Source organism: Prunus dulcis, chromosome 1, assembly GCF_902201215.1.
Source record: "Prunus dulcis chromosome 1, ALMONDv2, whole genome shotgun sequence".
In the NCBI taxonomy this organism is placed as follows: Eukaryota; Viridiplantae; Streptophyta; class Magnoliopsida; order Rosales; family Rosaceae; genus Prunus; species Prunus dulcis.
In genome coordinates this window covers 37,682,468-37,698,120 of record NC_047650.1, presented here as the reverse complement: position 1 = coordinate 37,698,120, position 15,653 = coordinate 37,682,468, and the positions used below count along the sequence as shown (strand labels likewise).

General features: G+C 36.3%; 3 protein-coding genes across 3 annotated transcripts; all 3 read right to left on the bottom strand.

The window, feature by feature from the left end:
* Positions 1 to 398: 398 nt before the first annotated feature.
* LOC117614655 (UDP-galactose transporter 1) lies at positions 399 to 3,826 on the bottom strand. The gene is made up of 5 exons (XM_034343538.1): positions 3,350 to 3,826; positions 2,574 to 2,823; positions 2,266 to 2,473; positions 1,101 to 1,332; positions 399 to 771 (listed from the first exon to the last, which is right to left on the bottom strand). The coding sequence occupies exons 1-5, from the start codon at positions 3,458 to 3,460 to the stop codon at positions 550 to 552; spliced, it is 1,023 nt and encodes a 340-aa protein (XP_034199429.1). The 5' UTR covers positions 3,461 to 3,826; the 3' UTR covers positions 399 to 549.
* A 5,300-nt stretch (positions 3,827 to 9,126) lies between these two features.
* LOC117615033 lies at positions 9,127 to 10,004 on the bottom strand. The gene is made up of 2 exons (XM_034344001.1): positions 9,583 to 10,004; positions 9,127 to 9,461 (listed from the first exon to the last, which is right to left on the bottom strand). Exons 1-2 carry the CDS (start codon positions 9,875 to 9,877, stop codon positions 9,409 to 9,411), a joined length of 348 nt encoding a protein of 115 aa, XP_034199892.1. The 5' UTR covers positions 9,878 to 10,004; the 3' UTR covers positions 9,127 to 9,408.
* A 1,648-nt stretch (positions 10,005 to 11,652) lies between these two features.
* On the bottom strand, positions 11,653 to 15,625 carry LOC117615257. Its single transcript, XM_034344310.1, has 8 exons — positions 15,447 to 15,625; positions 15,284 to 15,335; positions 14,861 to 14,931; positions 14,669 to 14,746; positions 13,417 to 14,585; positions 12,647 to 13,346; positions 12,092 to 12,559; positions 11,653 to 11,944 (listed from the first exon to the last, which is right to left on the bottom strand). The coding sequence occupies exons 3-8, from the start codon at positions 14,897 to 14,899 to the stop codon at positions 11,786 to 11,788; spliced, it is 2,613 nt and encodes an 870-aa protein (XP_034200201.1). The 5' UTR covers positions 14,900 to 14,931; positions 15,284 to 15,335; positions 15,447 to 15,625; the 3' UTR covers positions 11,653 to 11,785.
* Between the last annotated feature and the right edge of the window lie 28 nt (positions 15,626 to 15,653).

The window sequence follows — 15,653 nt, the reverse complement described above, 5'->3', positions numbered from 1 at the left end:
GCTAATTAAAGAGGCTGTCTTAGTTTTATTAATGAACAACTTGGAATCTTGGAAGTTGTATGGCTACTGGTCTCATAAAATTGGGTGCTGCAATAGCAAAATTGGGGTTTCTAGACCTTGTTTAGCATTTGCTTTCTGGGCCTTTGGGAGTAGAAAAACTCTCTTTTAACGGGAATAACACTATTTTACTATTCTGGCCAATAATGCAATGACATGTGGAAAAGTTATCCCACGTATCATTGCGATTGGCCGGTGATAGCGTTCTTTGGGACCCCAAAAAGTACCTAAGAAAGCCACTTTGGGTCATGAAGGTCTAGTTGCAAAGGAAGGCTACAATTGAATTGACTGGATATTCACCCAGAATATGGCAACCCACAAGAAGCTGAAGATTTTTTTAGTTTGGCAGGGGGCAAAAAACCATATATTAAAAATTTGAAGCAATCTGAAGCAGGATTACATAGCAAAGAAATGAATAGTAAGTTCTGTGTACTGATGTTTCCTATAAATTGTTTTTCCAACTGCCAGGAACCTCATTCATGATTTGAATCATTAGACCTTATCATCTAATTTATCATTTACAAGGGGAAGCAGCTCCATCCGACCCCGTGGAGTCCGGGGTGTTCGAGGAGTTCCAGGCAGCTGTTGGGAGAGCAGGTGCCTCACGTACCCATAGAATGTACATCCCACAAGTGTTATTCCACATCCGACAGCGTTCAAAGCTGGAATTGGGTTTTTGAATATCATCCATGAAACAAGGACAGCAACGGCAACCTGAACACAATCCAATATGAGAATGTGACCATTGACAAGGTATTTCATATTGCCCCAAAAGGATTAAGGCTGGATTGACTAAAATAGTTGGGAAAAATCTAGCCCTGAACTCAGTGTATCAAAAAGTTGAATGATATATGTGTGCATAAGGAAGAATAAAGCACTAGCAGCTTTTCAGCTGGACGTGACTTTGACAAGAAGTATATACTACGTGCAGTCAAGGGATGCATCATTTATGAAACCTAACAATACTTTACTTCGCCACAAAGGTGAACAATATTAATATCATAGAATCAGAATTGCAAGGCAAGTGACTGCTTAATAATTACCTTGAGGTTTCCAGCAACATTGAATGTTACGGCAGTCGTGGAATGAATCACATAAAAGATGGAGAAGTTGAGACAGAATGCCAGCACCCCAGAGCTGAATATAATAATGAGGGATGGAACAAGAGTCTGATGAGTGTGAAGCCATTCAATAACCCCATTACCTTCAAGTACTACTGCAGGTACAGCCAAGATCATGGTTGCAAAAGGTGCCATGTAGTAGACCGTGTTTATGCTAAGTTGTATACCCAAAACATCAATAGAAGTATATCAGAATGAATCCTGTAGCTATAAATTAATGCACACACATAAAAGTAGAATAGTCTCAAAAACAACCCCTTCTCGACTGGAGTGAAGCAAGCACTACGAAAACAAAGACCACTAATGTTGGAACCCACATGAAAGGGTTTCCAAGCAGAAAACTGAGAAAAACAAAAAAAAGGTTCCAAGGGTTGGGGATTTTCAAAAATGGACGAAGAAAAAAGGTTGATGTTAATGCTCTAATTTCTGAAAAGATAAAGGAAAAATAGCAAATCCTGGGTTGTTTGCACTGCAGCGGGACTAAACCCCACCATATTCCTCACAAGGATTCTAACGCAATCCAAAAGGTTCTAAAACACACAAAGAAAAATGGATTGCACATACAATACAACCTGCTTTCACCAGAATGCAAAGAACCATTTTGTGTCATATATTATTCTTATAATCAATCAGTCAAGATAATTCTTATTTGAAAATTAATTATATAAAAAATCCATTGAAATGAGGAAATGCACAAGTCAACAGGATATTCATATCAGTTAGAGCTGGCATAATGGAGGTCCTTTTTCAGCTATAGGTGTGGTGGGTCTTTCAAGTTTCAACACACTGATATGGAAAGGTTTAGCATATGACCTGATTGTAAATTCATATCTTCAACTTATATATGCTCACGAACATTATCATGATAGTAAAAATCTAATAACACTAAATCTGGAAGTTAAACAAGATATTAATGTAGACGTCAGGCATACAATAACCTAAGAAAACTACAAAAATAAAATGAGCAAAGTTGGCAAAAAATTCATGAAAAGATAAATATGGGGAATACTCCGAAAAAGTAAAGACAGAAAAAAAACAATGAAATACAAGACATGAGGATCCAAAGCAACAAAAACAAAGATACTACCTGTCAAACTTGTATCCATGCAACAGAGATTCTGCAAGGATGGTCTTTGTGGAAGTAGCCAGACAACCAAACAAGGCAGCACAAAATCCCAACATATTGAAACTAAGCTCTGTAACAGAAGTAAGAAGAATTCCTCCAACAATTGGTATCAAAGAACACCAAATTCGCCAGTCAAAGTACTTTCTCCAAACCAGCCACTGCAAAACAACTGTTCAAACCCTTTGTGATCAGATGAAGCTACAACACAGAATAACATTTTTCATAGGGTATGTCAATAGCAAACACCGTTAGCAATTTCGGGAACTGACCTGTGGTCGCAGGAGTGAATGACTTTATTGTCTGCATAAAAGAAACTGGAATGTAACGTAAGCTCACATTCCCCAACACTATGTTAATACAGAATACAAACGACATGGGAAATATCCTTCTCCATCGATCTTCAGGCTCAACTGTTATTAGTGGTTTAAGCTTCAAAATTTTGATTACTGTGTATGCTCCAATGGCCGAGCATATAAAATGAATACACGATACCGTTAGAGGAAACTTAAAATCCAGTTTCTGCACAAAAGAAAACACTTCAAAATTAGGGACACCATGATGACCACCATGAGAAGCAAATGATGTTCAGGAGAAACTAAATGTAAACAAATGAAACAGCTACAGGACTCCAAACTGCATGAAGTTAAAGACCATCTTGCTTCTACTATTGCTCATGAGATTCTAAAGAATCACGATCATTTTCAGAATTTCATTATCTCAGGCAGTAACGGAAATATGAAGGAAGCAGAAAATCAGATGATAACGAATTAAAATTTCAAACTCCAAAATCAAAAGAGAAACCGTTATTCAGCTACAGTCGTAAAATGTAAAACCCAACTCACATGTACACAATTATACCAAAACGAATTCTTAAAAATAAAAAATAAAAAAATAAATGCAGCAACATAGGAGAATTGAACATTTTTACATACCCAAGAATCAAAAATCAAAATTAAGCACACCTCAGTTCACAAAAAAATCTAGAAAAGAAATGTAAAAACAAAAACCGAAATTCAACAATCTGGGAAAGGCATAGAGAAAGGACCTGAAAGATCCACTTGTTCATAACAATCACGGTGACATTGAAACCCCACCATTGAAGAATTGCCAAAAGAGATCGAATGACGCTCCACTGGCACAGCCGAGTCTCCTCCATCTCAGACCCAGATCACTCAAAGAGACCCAGATCACAAACACCCAGAAAAACCCACCTCAATTCCGAAAACTAAAAGCGACCCAGATGAATTTTCTTACAGAAACAGAGTAAAAACAGAGTTACAGGCCACAGCAGCTAAAGAAAAGAGAGATTGGAGATCAGAGATACAAGAGAACCCTAATTAAGAAAGTGAAAATGAGAGCGTAAACGGTGTGCAATTGAGGTTAAGCTCTCTCTCTCTCTCTCTCTCTCTCTCTCTCGTTGAGTTTGTGTGTGTTAGTGCCATGTGATTTGTCCCTCTGTTTCCATTTTGTTAAGTTGGGAGTTCCTAAAACGTTTTTAACTCTCTCACGCCATGGAAATGTTATGCTTCTCTGTGTTGTTATAGACTTGCTAGTTTTTTTTTTTTTTTTTTTTTTTTTTTCAAGGTTGTGGGTCCCACGTGCGGGGAGGTCCTATGTTTTGTGGGGGTCCAAGGGATCACGAAATCGCAGCCATTCAATGAATATACTTTTTTTTTGGGTGTGGGTTTGGCATTGACCAGAATTTTCTACAGTTTTATTAGGTTTGGACTTGTTTCATTTGATGGAAGCATTAGGGGCTGCTTCTCTCTAGTCCCTCAAGTGCTTGTCTTCTAAACTTACGAAGCTTCTCAACATTAGGTTTTATTAGAGACATAAACAGTTATTTTTGCTTGAAATTTGTTAAGCATGGTGGGTTTATTCTTCATTGTCGTTAATTAAAAGATTAATTTATGTGTACTTATGTTGGCATAACCGTCACAGCCTTCACATTTTTCATAGGTAGTATTTTTTGTATATATATTTTTAGGCCCCGTTTGGTTCACGAAAAGGATTTGATGGAAAATCATTTCTCATGTCATTTTCCATAAATGATAAATGGAAGATTCATTTATCATATTTGGTAATTTGGGAAAGTATTGAGAAATACCGCATTATTTTCTTTCCCATGTTTAATTTGTGTAGGAATGTAAAACAAAATTTGTTTAATTTTTTAATTATACCCATATGAAATCAAATAATAAAAGAAAGCATTTAATGCTATATTGTAATTCTAAATTGTTAACCGGGACAAAAAGGTCATGAAAAATGTGCATTTAATGCTGGCCCATTTTCCTAAACTTTCTCATGGGAAGGGAAAATGAAACTAAAAGGAGGAGGAGGGTTACATTCCCTTCCCCCTCCCCCTTTCTCTTATTTTTTTCATGTGACAAGCAACCATTTCCTATTTATAGACTTACCAAATATGTGAAAACAATTGATTTTCCATCTCCAAGCGATTTTTCCTATGAATCAAACACAACCTTAATTCAATGGAAAATTGGTGATTCAAACATTAAATATTTTTTTAAATAGCATTTCATAAAGAGATAGTTGATATTGTAAGTGGGTACAACTCAATTGATTGAACTTTTCCAATTCCAACCATAAGGGCAGATGTTCGAAACACTCAATAAATATTTATATAAACTCCCTCCCACAACCACATTACTTTGCAATTTTGTGTTAATAAATAACTAGTTATGAGTTATAGTAATGAACGTACAACTAAATTATAGCTTCCACTTAATATAGTTGGTAGCAAATGTTAATAAGTTTCTTCTGTACAAGGGTTTTTTTTTTACTTCGCCAAAATGCCAAATTTATTGTTTATTTTCACCAAAATGCCATTTTTATTGGTATCTCATTTTCGGCATTGCATAATTTGAATTATGGAGACCATGTTGGCAAAGATGCTACAAGTGCATAAGAAACGGTTATTCCTTTTTTGTTTTTGTTTTTGTTTTTTTGGTTTATAACAAGAATTTTCTGTTTCTGTTATGAGTTTCATGTGGGCCCGTATTTTGAAAAATGAGGTTTAGATTTAGACTAATACGTGATTATTGTGACTTCACCATTTGTTCAGTTCATGTCTAAAATATTGGCAATCTAAAAACCCTCAGTTTTTTATTCTTCTGTTGTCATGAGAATGTTCCTTCAACCTTCCATTTGGTGTGAGGGGAAGAAATTTGGTTAGATGTCCAAATGAACCTCCCTTGCAATAATAATTAAGGGTGCAACTTGGATGGACTCTGCCTTCAAATTTTAAAGCCTTAATCGAGTTTGGATTGAGATAATTGATCAACTCAATAAAAATTAAGTTGAAATCTAATTTTTGGATAACTTAAGCTGATTTGATGAACTCATCGATAAGATCGAATTGTTAATGAAATCGGCTTATGCTATCCAAAATTTGAGGTCACTAAATCGTTAAGTAAGTGATTGATATGATTATATTGATCATATAATTGATCACTCTGATTGCCAACTAAATTAGTAAGTGATATTAAGTGGAGTTATGCCGGTTTGTGAGTTTTGTTTTTAATGCAACTGACTTGATCTAGGATAATTTAGACAGTAGATAGGGTTTTTAAACAAGTTCTTTGTGATTTATTATCTCAAGATGATTTCAACTCTAGAGCTGATCTTGGTTACTGGGGAAGTTTTACCTATATTTGTCGTATTGCTAAGCGAGATGACTTTCTATGTACTTTTTAAATTATTCTCTAAATGTTGATGAAGCACCACTTAAAGACCAATTGATTAATTCTACGTATTTTCTACAAGAAATAATTAGAACCTTTTTTCGGCTAGACATACCAAACATTTGGTATCAAATTAGAAACATGGTCCTGGGTCCCTAAACATCTGGTCTACAATTTGATACCTAACCTTTTGTGTCAAATTATGTAAATTTGACACCAACAACATTGACCTTTTTTGTAACGTTGAAACCGTGGAATAAAGCACATTATGGATATGTGTGGCCCCATAATTGCGGCAGTGGGATGCTTTTTTGACCATTTAATTAATTAATTTCGTTTGCTAAAAACTAAAAGCGATCAACAAATTATTATTAATTATTAAGATTGGCCGAAAATGACTGCATTAATGTTGCCTGAAATCAGCCACATCAAATAAAATATCTTAAAAGAAAACCTTACTCTTGTGAAAAAAAGAAGTAATTCTTCATTATAATGGTCATAACATCACTTAATGTTATCAATTCGTTGTAATTTATTCATATACGTAAGTATGTGACGATTATAAAGATATTCATTTTTTGGGTTATGACTTCAAATTTGAAAGCAATTATTAATCAAGTCCGTCTCTGTTCGTTTTTAATTAGCACAAAATAATATTCCAAAATTATGCTCTTGGGCCTTTAGCACATGAACGACAAGATCCACCTCTCCCTTCTCATGCATGTACATCCAATGATACATCTTTTACGACAACTATAAGCATAACTAGAATACATTATGCAAAACTATCTTTTTAATATTATTATCATCAGGATATTATAATTTCTTGTGTTCCAATTAAGAAGTGCATGTGAGGATTTTCCCCTTTGTTATTAACAAAAAAACTAAATTAAACTCGTGAGAGTTTGATTAAGGAAAAGACGAGAGTTGAATTTTGATAACAAATAGTTAGATTTTGATTAACAACGTCCTCGTGTCAACTAGTATATGTTATTTGAGATTTCACACCGAAAAAACAAATAAATAAAAATCTTTACTCGTGTTTTGTTCTTTTTAGAAAACTTGATTTTAATCCTTAGAAATTCTTGCAAACTTTGCGCCACATGATGTGGATCACACAGCTCTAGAGTCAAATCTTTAGGGTGAAATGGAATCCTATCAAGCACATGTGATGTGTATATGTACGGACCAAGATATATAGTCCCATAAAAGGTCAAGCTTAGGCATGGTTGGAATAAATCATAAAGTCGACACATTGGGCTTAAATTTATTTAACTCATTTTAATTTATAAGAAAATTTTTCAATACTTGTTGCTACACTAAATCTGAATTTGAAAAACCATTTTAAAGCAATTCATTTTAAGTTTATAGCGTCCTTTGAAACAATTCATTTTACACCAATGACTTTTTTTCGATGTCTTTAGAGAATTCATATAACATCATGCGAATGTTATTTGCACTCCAAAATAAGTTTTTACAGTCATCATCCCTCATTGCATGAAAGAGACCGAAACCTATTTGGGATATTAGTTAAATCCAAAATAAGAAGACCTTCGTTAACTTTGTGTGCTCTCTTTCCCCTTCATCTCTTTCCTACCTCTTTCCTCTACTGGAATACCAGACAAACTAATGGTATATGTGTATGCCATTTGTTCACAAGCTGATTTTGGAACACCCTATTATGATGTGAACTCAATTATTGCTATGAACTAAAACATCAATTACTTGGGATACAAGTTTAGGCCAAAATGCAGGTCTCTTTCACATCTGAAATCAAATCAAAGACCACTGAAGCTTATTTCTTGACATTTCCCCCTCTATAATGAAGAGAAGGTTGATCAAGTTGGTAGAAAAAGAATGACCCAAAAATTTGTGAAAAGATGGATTGCAATCTTGAATTTAATCCCGTAAATCTACTTACGAAAACAACTGGTTCATCTCCTGCTAATTTTTTAGTGTTTCTAAATGTTGTAGGTTTGAAAATCAGACAGTAAATAGAGGTTGGATTGTCGTTGTCCATTTACTAATGGCCTCTAGCTATACTTATCAGTTTTTAATTATTATTCTAGCTTTGGTAATCTTGCAATTTAGTCTTTCACTGTCATGAATGGTAGCAACGAAAGATAGGTTTTTAATGGTTGCCAATTCTGATTAGGGTCTTCTTTACATCTTCTGCATTACCTTTCAAGGTTTATGATTTATGCCGACGAAACTCCCTAAAATCTTTGCAATTATGAACTTCGCGCAAGGGGGCGACTTCTAGTCGTTGATGCACCACCCCTACACGCATCAAACAAACAGCCATTGACATACAAGATTTGCGGGTAACACAATCCATTTTGTTCACTGTAGGGCAAAACATGAAGTTTCTAATGGCAAGTCCCAAAATTTAATTGTATTCAAACAATACATTGGGGTTCCACAGTGAACACTCAATACAATCCATTTTGGGTTCCACAGTGAACACTCAATACAATCCATTTTGTCACTACTACTACTAGTACCTAAACTTTTCATAGATCCTCATTTTGAGTTCTCAAACTTTCAAATCAATCAATGCGGTCCTTAATTTTTTAGTCTATACATCAACTTGGTCCCTCTCATTGCATTCCGTCAAAATTGGTCACATGACCAACTCTGATGGGGTATTTATGTCAAAATGCAACCTATGCATCCATGACATAAAGCAAACTCATGTATTTTGCTCAACAAGACCATCTGCTCTTCTTTAATAACCCCAGTGTGAAACTCCAATTGGAGAGAATATGGATTTGTTGAGCAAAAACATGAGTTTCAGGACTAAAATGACCTATATTTAGATGACAATATCCTTTTAAAGTGCGTCATGCCAACGACACATAATCAATTTTATCGACAGTTATGTTGGAGTGAGACGACAAGTACCAAATTGATGTGTAAACTAAAAAATTAAGGACCACATTGATTGATTTGAGAACTTGAGTACTAAAATGAGGACTTATAAAAAGTTTAGAGACCACACTTGTGATAAAAGCCCAAAAAATTATAATGGACTTTTGATCAATAGTATAGTTATTTAGTGTCCTTATTTGTTCATTCATTGATCCAACTGTAAGAGTCCTTATTTGTTGCAAATGCCACATAAAAACAGAGAAATGAATAAATTCAGTCCCATGGCAAACTTGAATGAGTTCAAAATGATCCTTTCTCCCTTCACCAAAATGATAGAAGTGCAAAATGAACTCAAAGCCTGACCATTAAATTCAGCTGCAACTGCATTACAAGCTTGCAAGGCAAAGAAAGCAAATACCCAATTTGCAAATGCTAGCAGCAACCCAATTTACAAATGCAAGCAGCAACCCAAATTGCAAATGCAAGCAGCAACCCAATTTGCAAATGCAAGCAGAAACCCAATGTCCCAAAATCAGACCACAAATTTGGAGGCAGCAGATTTTGATTCTTCCTTCACAGCCTCTCCTAATCAATAAATCAATCAATAAATGAGAAGATTCCCACGAAGGATCAAACCCTAAAAAATTGTCCAATCCCTAAAAACAAACGCAAAATCAAAGAGAGTGAAGAGTGGGAGTGAAATTACCAATTTGGGCAACGGGAGCTTCGCCGTAAATGGCTTTGAGTCTGGCGAGAGGAACCAAAACGGCGCCGTCAGTGGAGGAGGCCTCGGCGTACAGCTGCTGCTTCCAGTCCCACATGGTCTGCTTCGCAGCCTTGTTCGATTTGATGAGAGACGCCTTCTCCGCCTCCAGCGATTCGATGTCGTTTTGCTGCCTCACCGACCTTACGCTCAGCGCGATGAACGAGCCTACCAGGCACACGTTTATCACCGTGTTGTTCTTCGCCGCTTTCGTTACCGCCTTGTTAACGAACTCCATTTTTGGAACACACAGAGCTCACGACCAACACGACGCCGCTTTAGAAATTTGTCTTCTTCTTCTCTCTGTTGTTGACCTACAGACCAATTAAATTGGAAGATGGAAGTGCCGGTGGATGACATAGAGAGAGCGATACCGATTTAAACATTTTAATATATTTAAAAGAGTCTAGCCGGGCGGCTATACTATTTAAATGTTCAAATATACTTCCAGCGTATGGCCGCACGGCTATACTATTTTAAATATTCTAATATATTTAAATATATTTAAATAGTATAGCCGGGCGGCTTTACTATTTCAAATATAATAAAAAGTATAGCCGAACGGCTATACTATTTAAATAATAGAATATATGAGTATAGCCGCACGGCTATACTATTAAAATATTCGAATATATTTAAACAGTATCGCCGAACGGCTATACTATTTCAATATAATAAAGAGTATAGCCATACGGCTATACTATTAAAATATTCAAATATATTTAAACAGTATAGCCGAACGGCTATACTATTTCAAAGATATTAAAATATTTATAATAAAAAGTATAGCCGAGCGGCGATATTCGAATATAATAAAGAGTAAATACTATTTAAATATTCAAATATAATACCGAGTATACTACTTAAATATTCCAAGCGTATAGCCGCGCGGCTATACTGCACTTTGTGATGATATGAAGCAGCGGATCCAATTTCTCCGTACTCCGCCGGACTGTCAGTCAACTCTTTCAAGTGAGGTTTTTTGGAAAGGCGGCGTCTGGGGTTTAAGAGGCAAAAGCCAAAGCCAGAAAACGAAGAGAAGAAGCAGATGCAGTCTGGAATCTGATGCTCACGGGACGAAGGATGACGTCACAGCGTACCAGAAGTTATGCCCTTCCGAGTAGAATATAAAATGCTGATTGCGTTTTTCCAATAGTATTTGACCGAGCCTAATATTTTGGGCGTAAAACCATTTTGCTTGTTGGGCATGTGAGTTTATATTTTCTTGGTCTCCTTCATGCATCCTCTTTGAATAATATTTTTGGTAATTTGATTTCATCCCCCCTCAATATTATTTATATTATTAAATATATATAATTCAAAAACCTGTCATTTTAAGGAATATTTGCATTGTGCTATACTATGTAAATCCCCTGCTTCATCGAAGCCACCCCATTATAAAAGCCTTCAAACCCTAGAAGAAAAATAGAAAGAGAAATGAAACGAGGAAAATTATACACCATGTTAAAAGGAATAAACACCTCCTCCTCATTTTAATCTCTTACGAACACAACTTCTTCACTCTTACCGCCATGATCAACATTATAAATAATAATAATAGAGGAAAATAATATACTCTCGAAAGAACAATTTCTAAAATGAATCTGCTATTCAATTTACTGATGGAAAGTTGTAGAGCTACGCTTTACGCATGTATTACAGCCCCACTGCCACTCCCATTTGGTATTAATTTTTGCTTTACCAATTGCATTGTGTTTATTGGTGTTAAACATAATATTGTCACAAATGTTGGAATTATAATACTCAGTTTTTTGCAAGAGTTTATAGTTTAATCACAGAGTTTATAGTTTAAGTGATTAAGTATAGTTACTTCTGTATGGTTCGAATTCCCTTTTTCCCAATTCTCAGTATTGCTTATATAAAAAACAAATAAAAAACCTCGATTTTTCAGCCATGATATAAGAAATATCAACTATATTTTATTGTTTATTCAACGAATTTAATAAAAGAAACATTTGATTTTAGGGTTTTCACCTTTATTTTTATAAAAAATTTGGCCAAATAATACGTGTAACTTTGTATTCATATTTTGTCCATCTTGTATTTTACTAACTATACACAGTATAGTATGCTGACCATGAGTATAAAATACAGTGTCAACCAATTAAAGTCATTAGTTATTGAGTTATGCAGTCTCTCTGGTAGCCACATCTGAACCAACAATCTCTCTAAAACGTTGAATACGTTCAGTGTAGGCAGTTCGCCAACCCTCAGCATCTGGTAGGTAAACTTGGTGCCAACAATCCGAAACAGGAGGCATAGGATGCCCTGGAAACAGAAACACCTATGGAGAACAGGACATGCCAACAGTTAGGCACGGAAAATCACCCCCACAAAGCATAACAAATTGTATACGGTAATTATATTAGGCACGGAAAATCACCCCCACAAAGCATAACAAATTGTACACGGTAATTATACTACTCGATACCTGAACAAAGTGGTTGTTGTTGACTGAACCGATGGCAATGTGACGGCGCTCTAACAAGGGCAATGATGTAGTCCTGGTTGGTAAAAATGTGACAGATAATGACATGGATAAATATATCAGGACCACATTATAGCATGATGCGATAATGTGCCCCATATCTGGCATGGTCAACCACCTATCATACGGGGGGCAGTCCTCAAAGAATGAGAGTGTATGCATAAGCTCGTCAACCTGATCACGTCTCCCAAAAAGGTTCTCAAATTGCGTTTCATGAGAGCACAACTCATTCAACAAATCTCTGCGTACCTTGCTCCAAGAATCATCTCCAAAACCCATCAACCCGGCTATGACTCGATAACCACAATTACCATCACCTGCAAAATCCCTTATGGATGAAATATATGGTCTCAAAGCAGTAGGGAACTGCTCTTTCAATTCAGATGAAGTGAGTGGACACATCCTATGTACCTGTACAGCCATATTCATGCATATAGTAGTTTTAAGTACTGGAAAATACCTCATACCTCATACAAGTTCAACAATGTTAGTACATACCTTCATCTTGGGAGGACGCCTCTTTGGTTTCTCCGAGTGGGATGCGGTAGCAACTGTGTCAACTGGTGAATGACTGACTCGACATGACAAGGCCAACTCAAAGGCAGAAAGATTGCAACGAGTAGTAGTGCCAATTCTACTTGGTTGTTCTTTAGGCTTGGTAAGGGGAATTGACTCCATATTCATAATCTCCTCCAACTTCAGACTAATATGTCTCCTGGTGTCCTCATTGCTATCCATCCACTGATGTAAGATCATATACATTTGTGTAATTATGTCAGTTGCGTGGTCACTATTTTTCGGGGAGTACAGTAAATCCAATTTCCTCCAATGAGGATCAACACAGTAAAGAGGAATAGGGCGACTAGTCTGTCTGTATTCTGCAATCTCATGCACACATGGCAACCCATGTGTGCGTCGAATGGTGCAACCACATGATGAAGAATCTAACCCCACTGAATTGACTTTCTTCGACTCACAGACAATTATAGTCAAAGCAACGGTAGATACAAATCCTCGCAACTCCTTCAATTCATCATGCATGAAATTGTGTTGGATGATGGTTAAACACTTCTCAAGTGATACCTTGATGTCTAAGTGTTGCAACTCTAACAAGGAGTGAATCTTTTCCCAAGATGTTTCAAAACTACCTCGGCTGTTGCCAAGTAGTTGTTTCAGTTTTGCACTTGCACCTTCCACCCTATTCATACAACACAGTTAGTAGTACATAATGACTTACATCAAGAAACAAAAGTGAACAAGAAAGTTACCTATTTGATGTCGTGTGACCAAAATGCATACATGTATCTGTCCATACAGACACAAATCTCTCTTTATACTCGTTCAACCAAGTGTTCTTCACATACTCAAGTGCATGTGGATATCTACCAAAATAATAATCAAGCTCAGCCAAACGTTTCAGATACTCATGCTCTGTCTCCGATAAAACCAACATATTCCAACTCATTATGAACTTCTCCAACTGGTCTTTACCTTCAAACATGCCTTTACATTTCGCCAACACATTTTTGCTAATATACAATCTACACAAAAAATGTCGGGAACTAGGAAAAATACTATGGATGGCAGTCATCAGTGGCAAGTCATTGTCACAGACAATGACTGTAGGAAGACAATGTTCATCCAACATAGTCCTCAATCTACTCAAAGCCCATATGTAATTGTCTTCATTCTTAGCATCAAGGTAAGCAAATGCAGCTGAGAAGTTTATGTTAGTACATGTCACCCCTACAATCTCTAAAAGCGGAAAAGAATATGTCTTGCACGTGCAATCCATGATCAGGACATGTGGGAATGCACGTAAGATGTCTACACTAACAGGGTGGGTCCAAAACAGATCCTTCACAATATTATTGTCATCTGAGCTTCTATGCCACTCAATATAATTGTGGTCAGATAACTTACTTAGCAAAACATGCATCTGCGATCTCACAACATTCTCTTTCAACTTCAACCTTTGTCTGACGTTATAAATTGTTTTCATTGTTGTTTCATTGAGTCCATCTTTTTGTTTAATTGTGCGCAATATGTCCTTGGGTTTGGCCAAACTCTTGGACATATCTACCAACAATGCTTTCTCTTCTTCGGATAATCTCCTTGCATTGGACTTTGCAGCATCGTGGTTATGAACTCCACATACCACCTCCAATTTCCACTCATCATTATCACCCAAGCTCACACCCCTCAATAGAAATGGGCATCCACACTTTTTCGTACCACTGCTCCTAAGACGCCTTTTCTTATGGACATTTTCATCAATCTTCCTTTTATAAACACCACCCTTTTCACAACAGAATTTTATTCGGGGTTTCTTATTACCAGCTCCTCCTGCATCCGAGTTCTTGATAATAATCACCAAACCGTTGCTATTTCCTCGATCACGAGTCCACTCAACCAATGCATCTCTACTCTTAAATATCTACACACAGAAAACATAAATATTATCTCTTGTCCAACTTAGACAGTCATAAGTCACAAGCCAACATTTAAATTTGCACAAACCTCATCAGTTGTGAATTCATTAGTGTAGTCCAACACACGTTCTGTACCAGCACCACTGCCCCCAGTAGAAGTGTCTTCCTAGTGAAACAATAGGCATAAGCATAAACAATGGTTAGTCGTTGACTATTGAACAAAAAACCAAGAAATTTCATTTGATCTCTTTACAATCATATAAAGAAAAAGACATCAAACCTCATCTGAAGACCCCTGACTGATGACTTGATGCTCCATTCTTCTTATGCAACCATTTTTAAAGCAAGTAACTGCCTAATCCGTGAGATTGTTAGTGAAAGACACAAAAATTTACACCAAGCAACATGATCAGAACATGCACATATACAACAACTCTAAATTTACTTGAACACAAATTAAATACCAATATCTGCAATCATGCTCAAGTGCACAACACAAAAACATATGAACCAGAATTTAGAGATAAAAATGTAATTATTAGAGTAACACTATTTCTCAATCACAAATACTCAATACAAGCCCATATGGATAATTGTAATTGAGAACATAAATTAAACTTAAACCCCAAATGTGATTTCTTCAATACCCGTCTTCCAGTTTATGAGGAAAAAGCAATCCAGAAATTCAAAAACAAAAGATTACCTGGGTTGCTGAGTCTCTGGTGCTCTGGTGGAGAGACAAGAGTGAGAGAGAGCTGGGGAGAAGAATAAGAAAAGCTGAAGATTAGAAAACAGAGAAAGTGAATAGATAGAAGAAAAAGAAGAAGAAGAAGAAGAAGAAAAGAAAAATAGAAGAAGTAACGAACCTGTGTCAGCCGAATGGGTGGATTGGAGAAGAAGAAAAGGCTTCTACAAGTGGAGTGAAGACTAGAGAGAGTAAGAGACCGATGGCGGGATCGAAGAACAGGTGGTGTATGAATGGGGGTTTGCGGTGGGGGGCGGGGGGGAAGACGAGGGATTTTGGGGGTAGGCTGAGAGATTTCGGTGAAAATTTATCTTTTATCCAAGGGTAG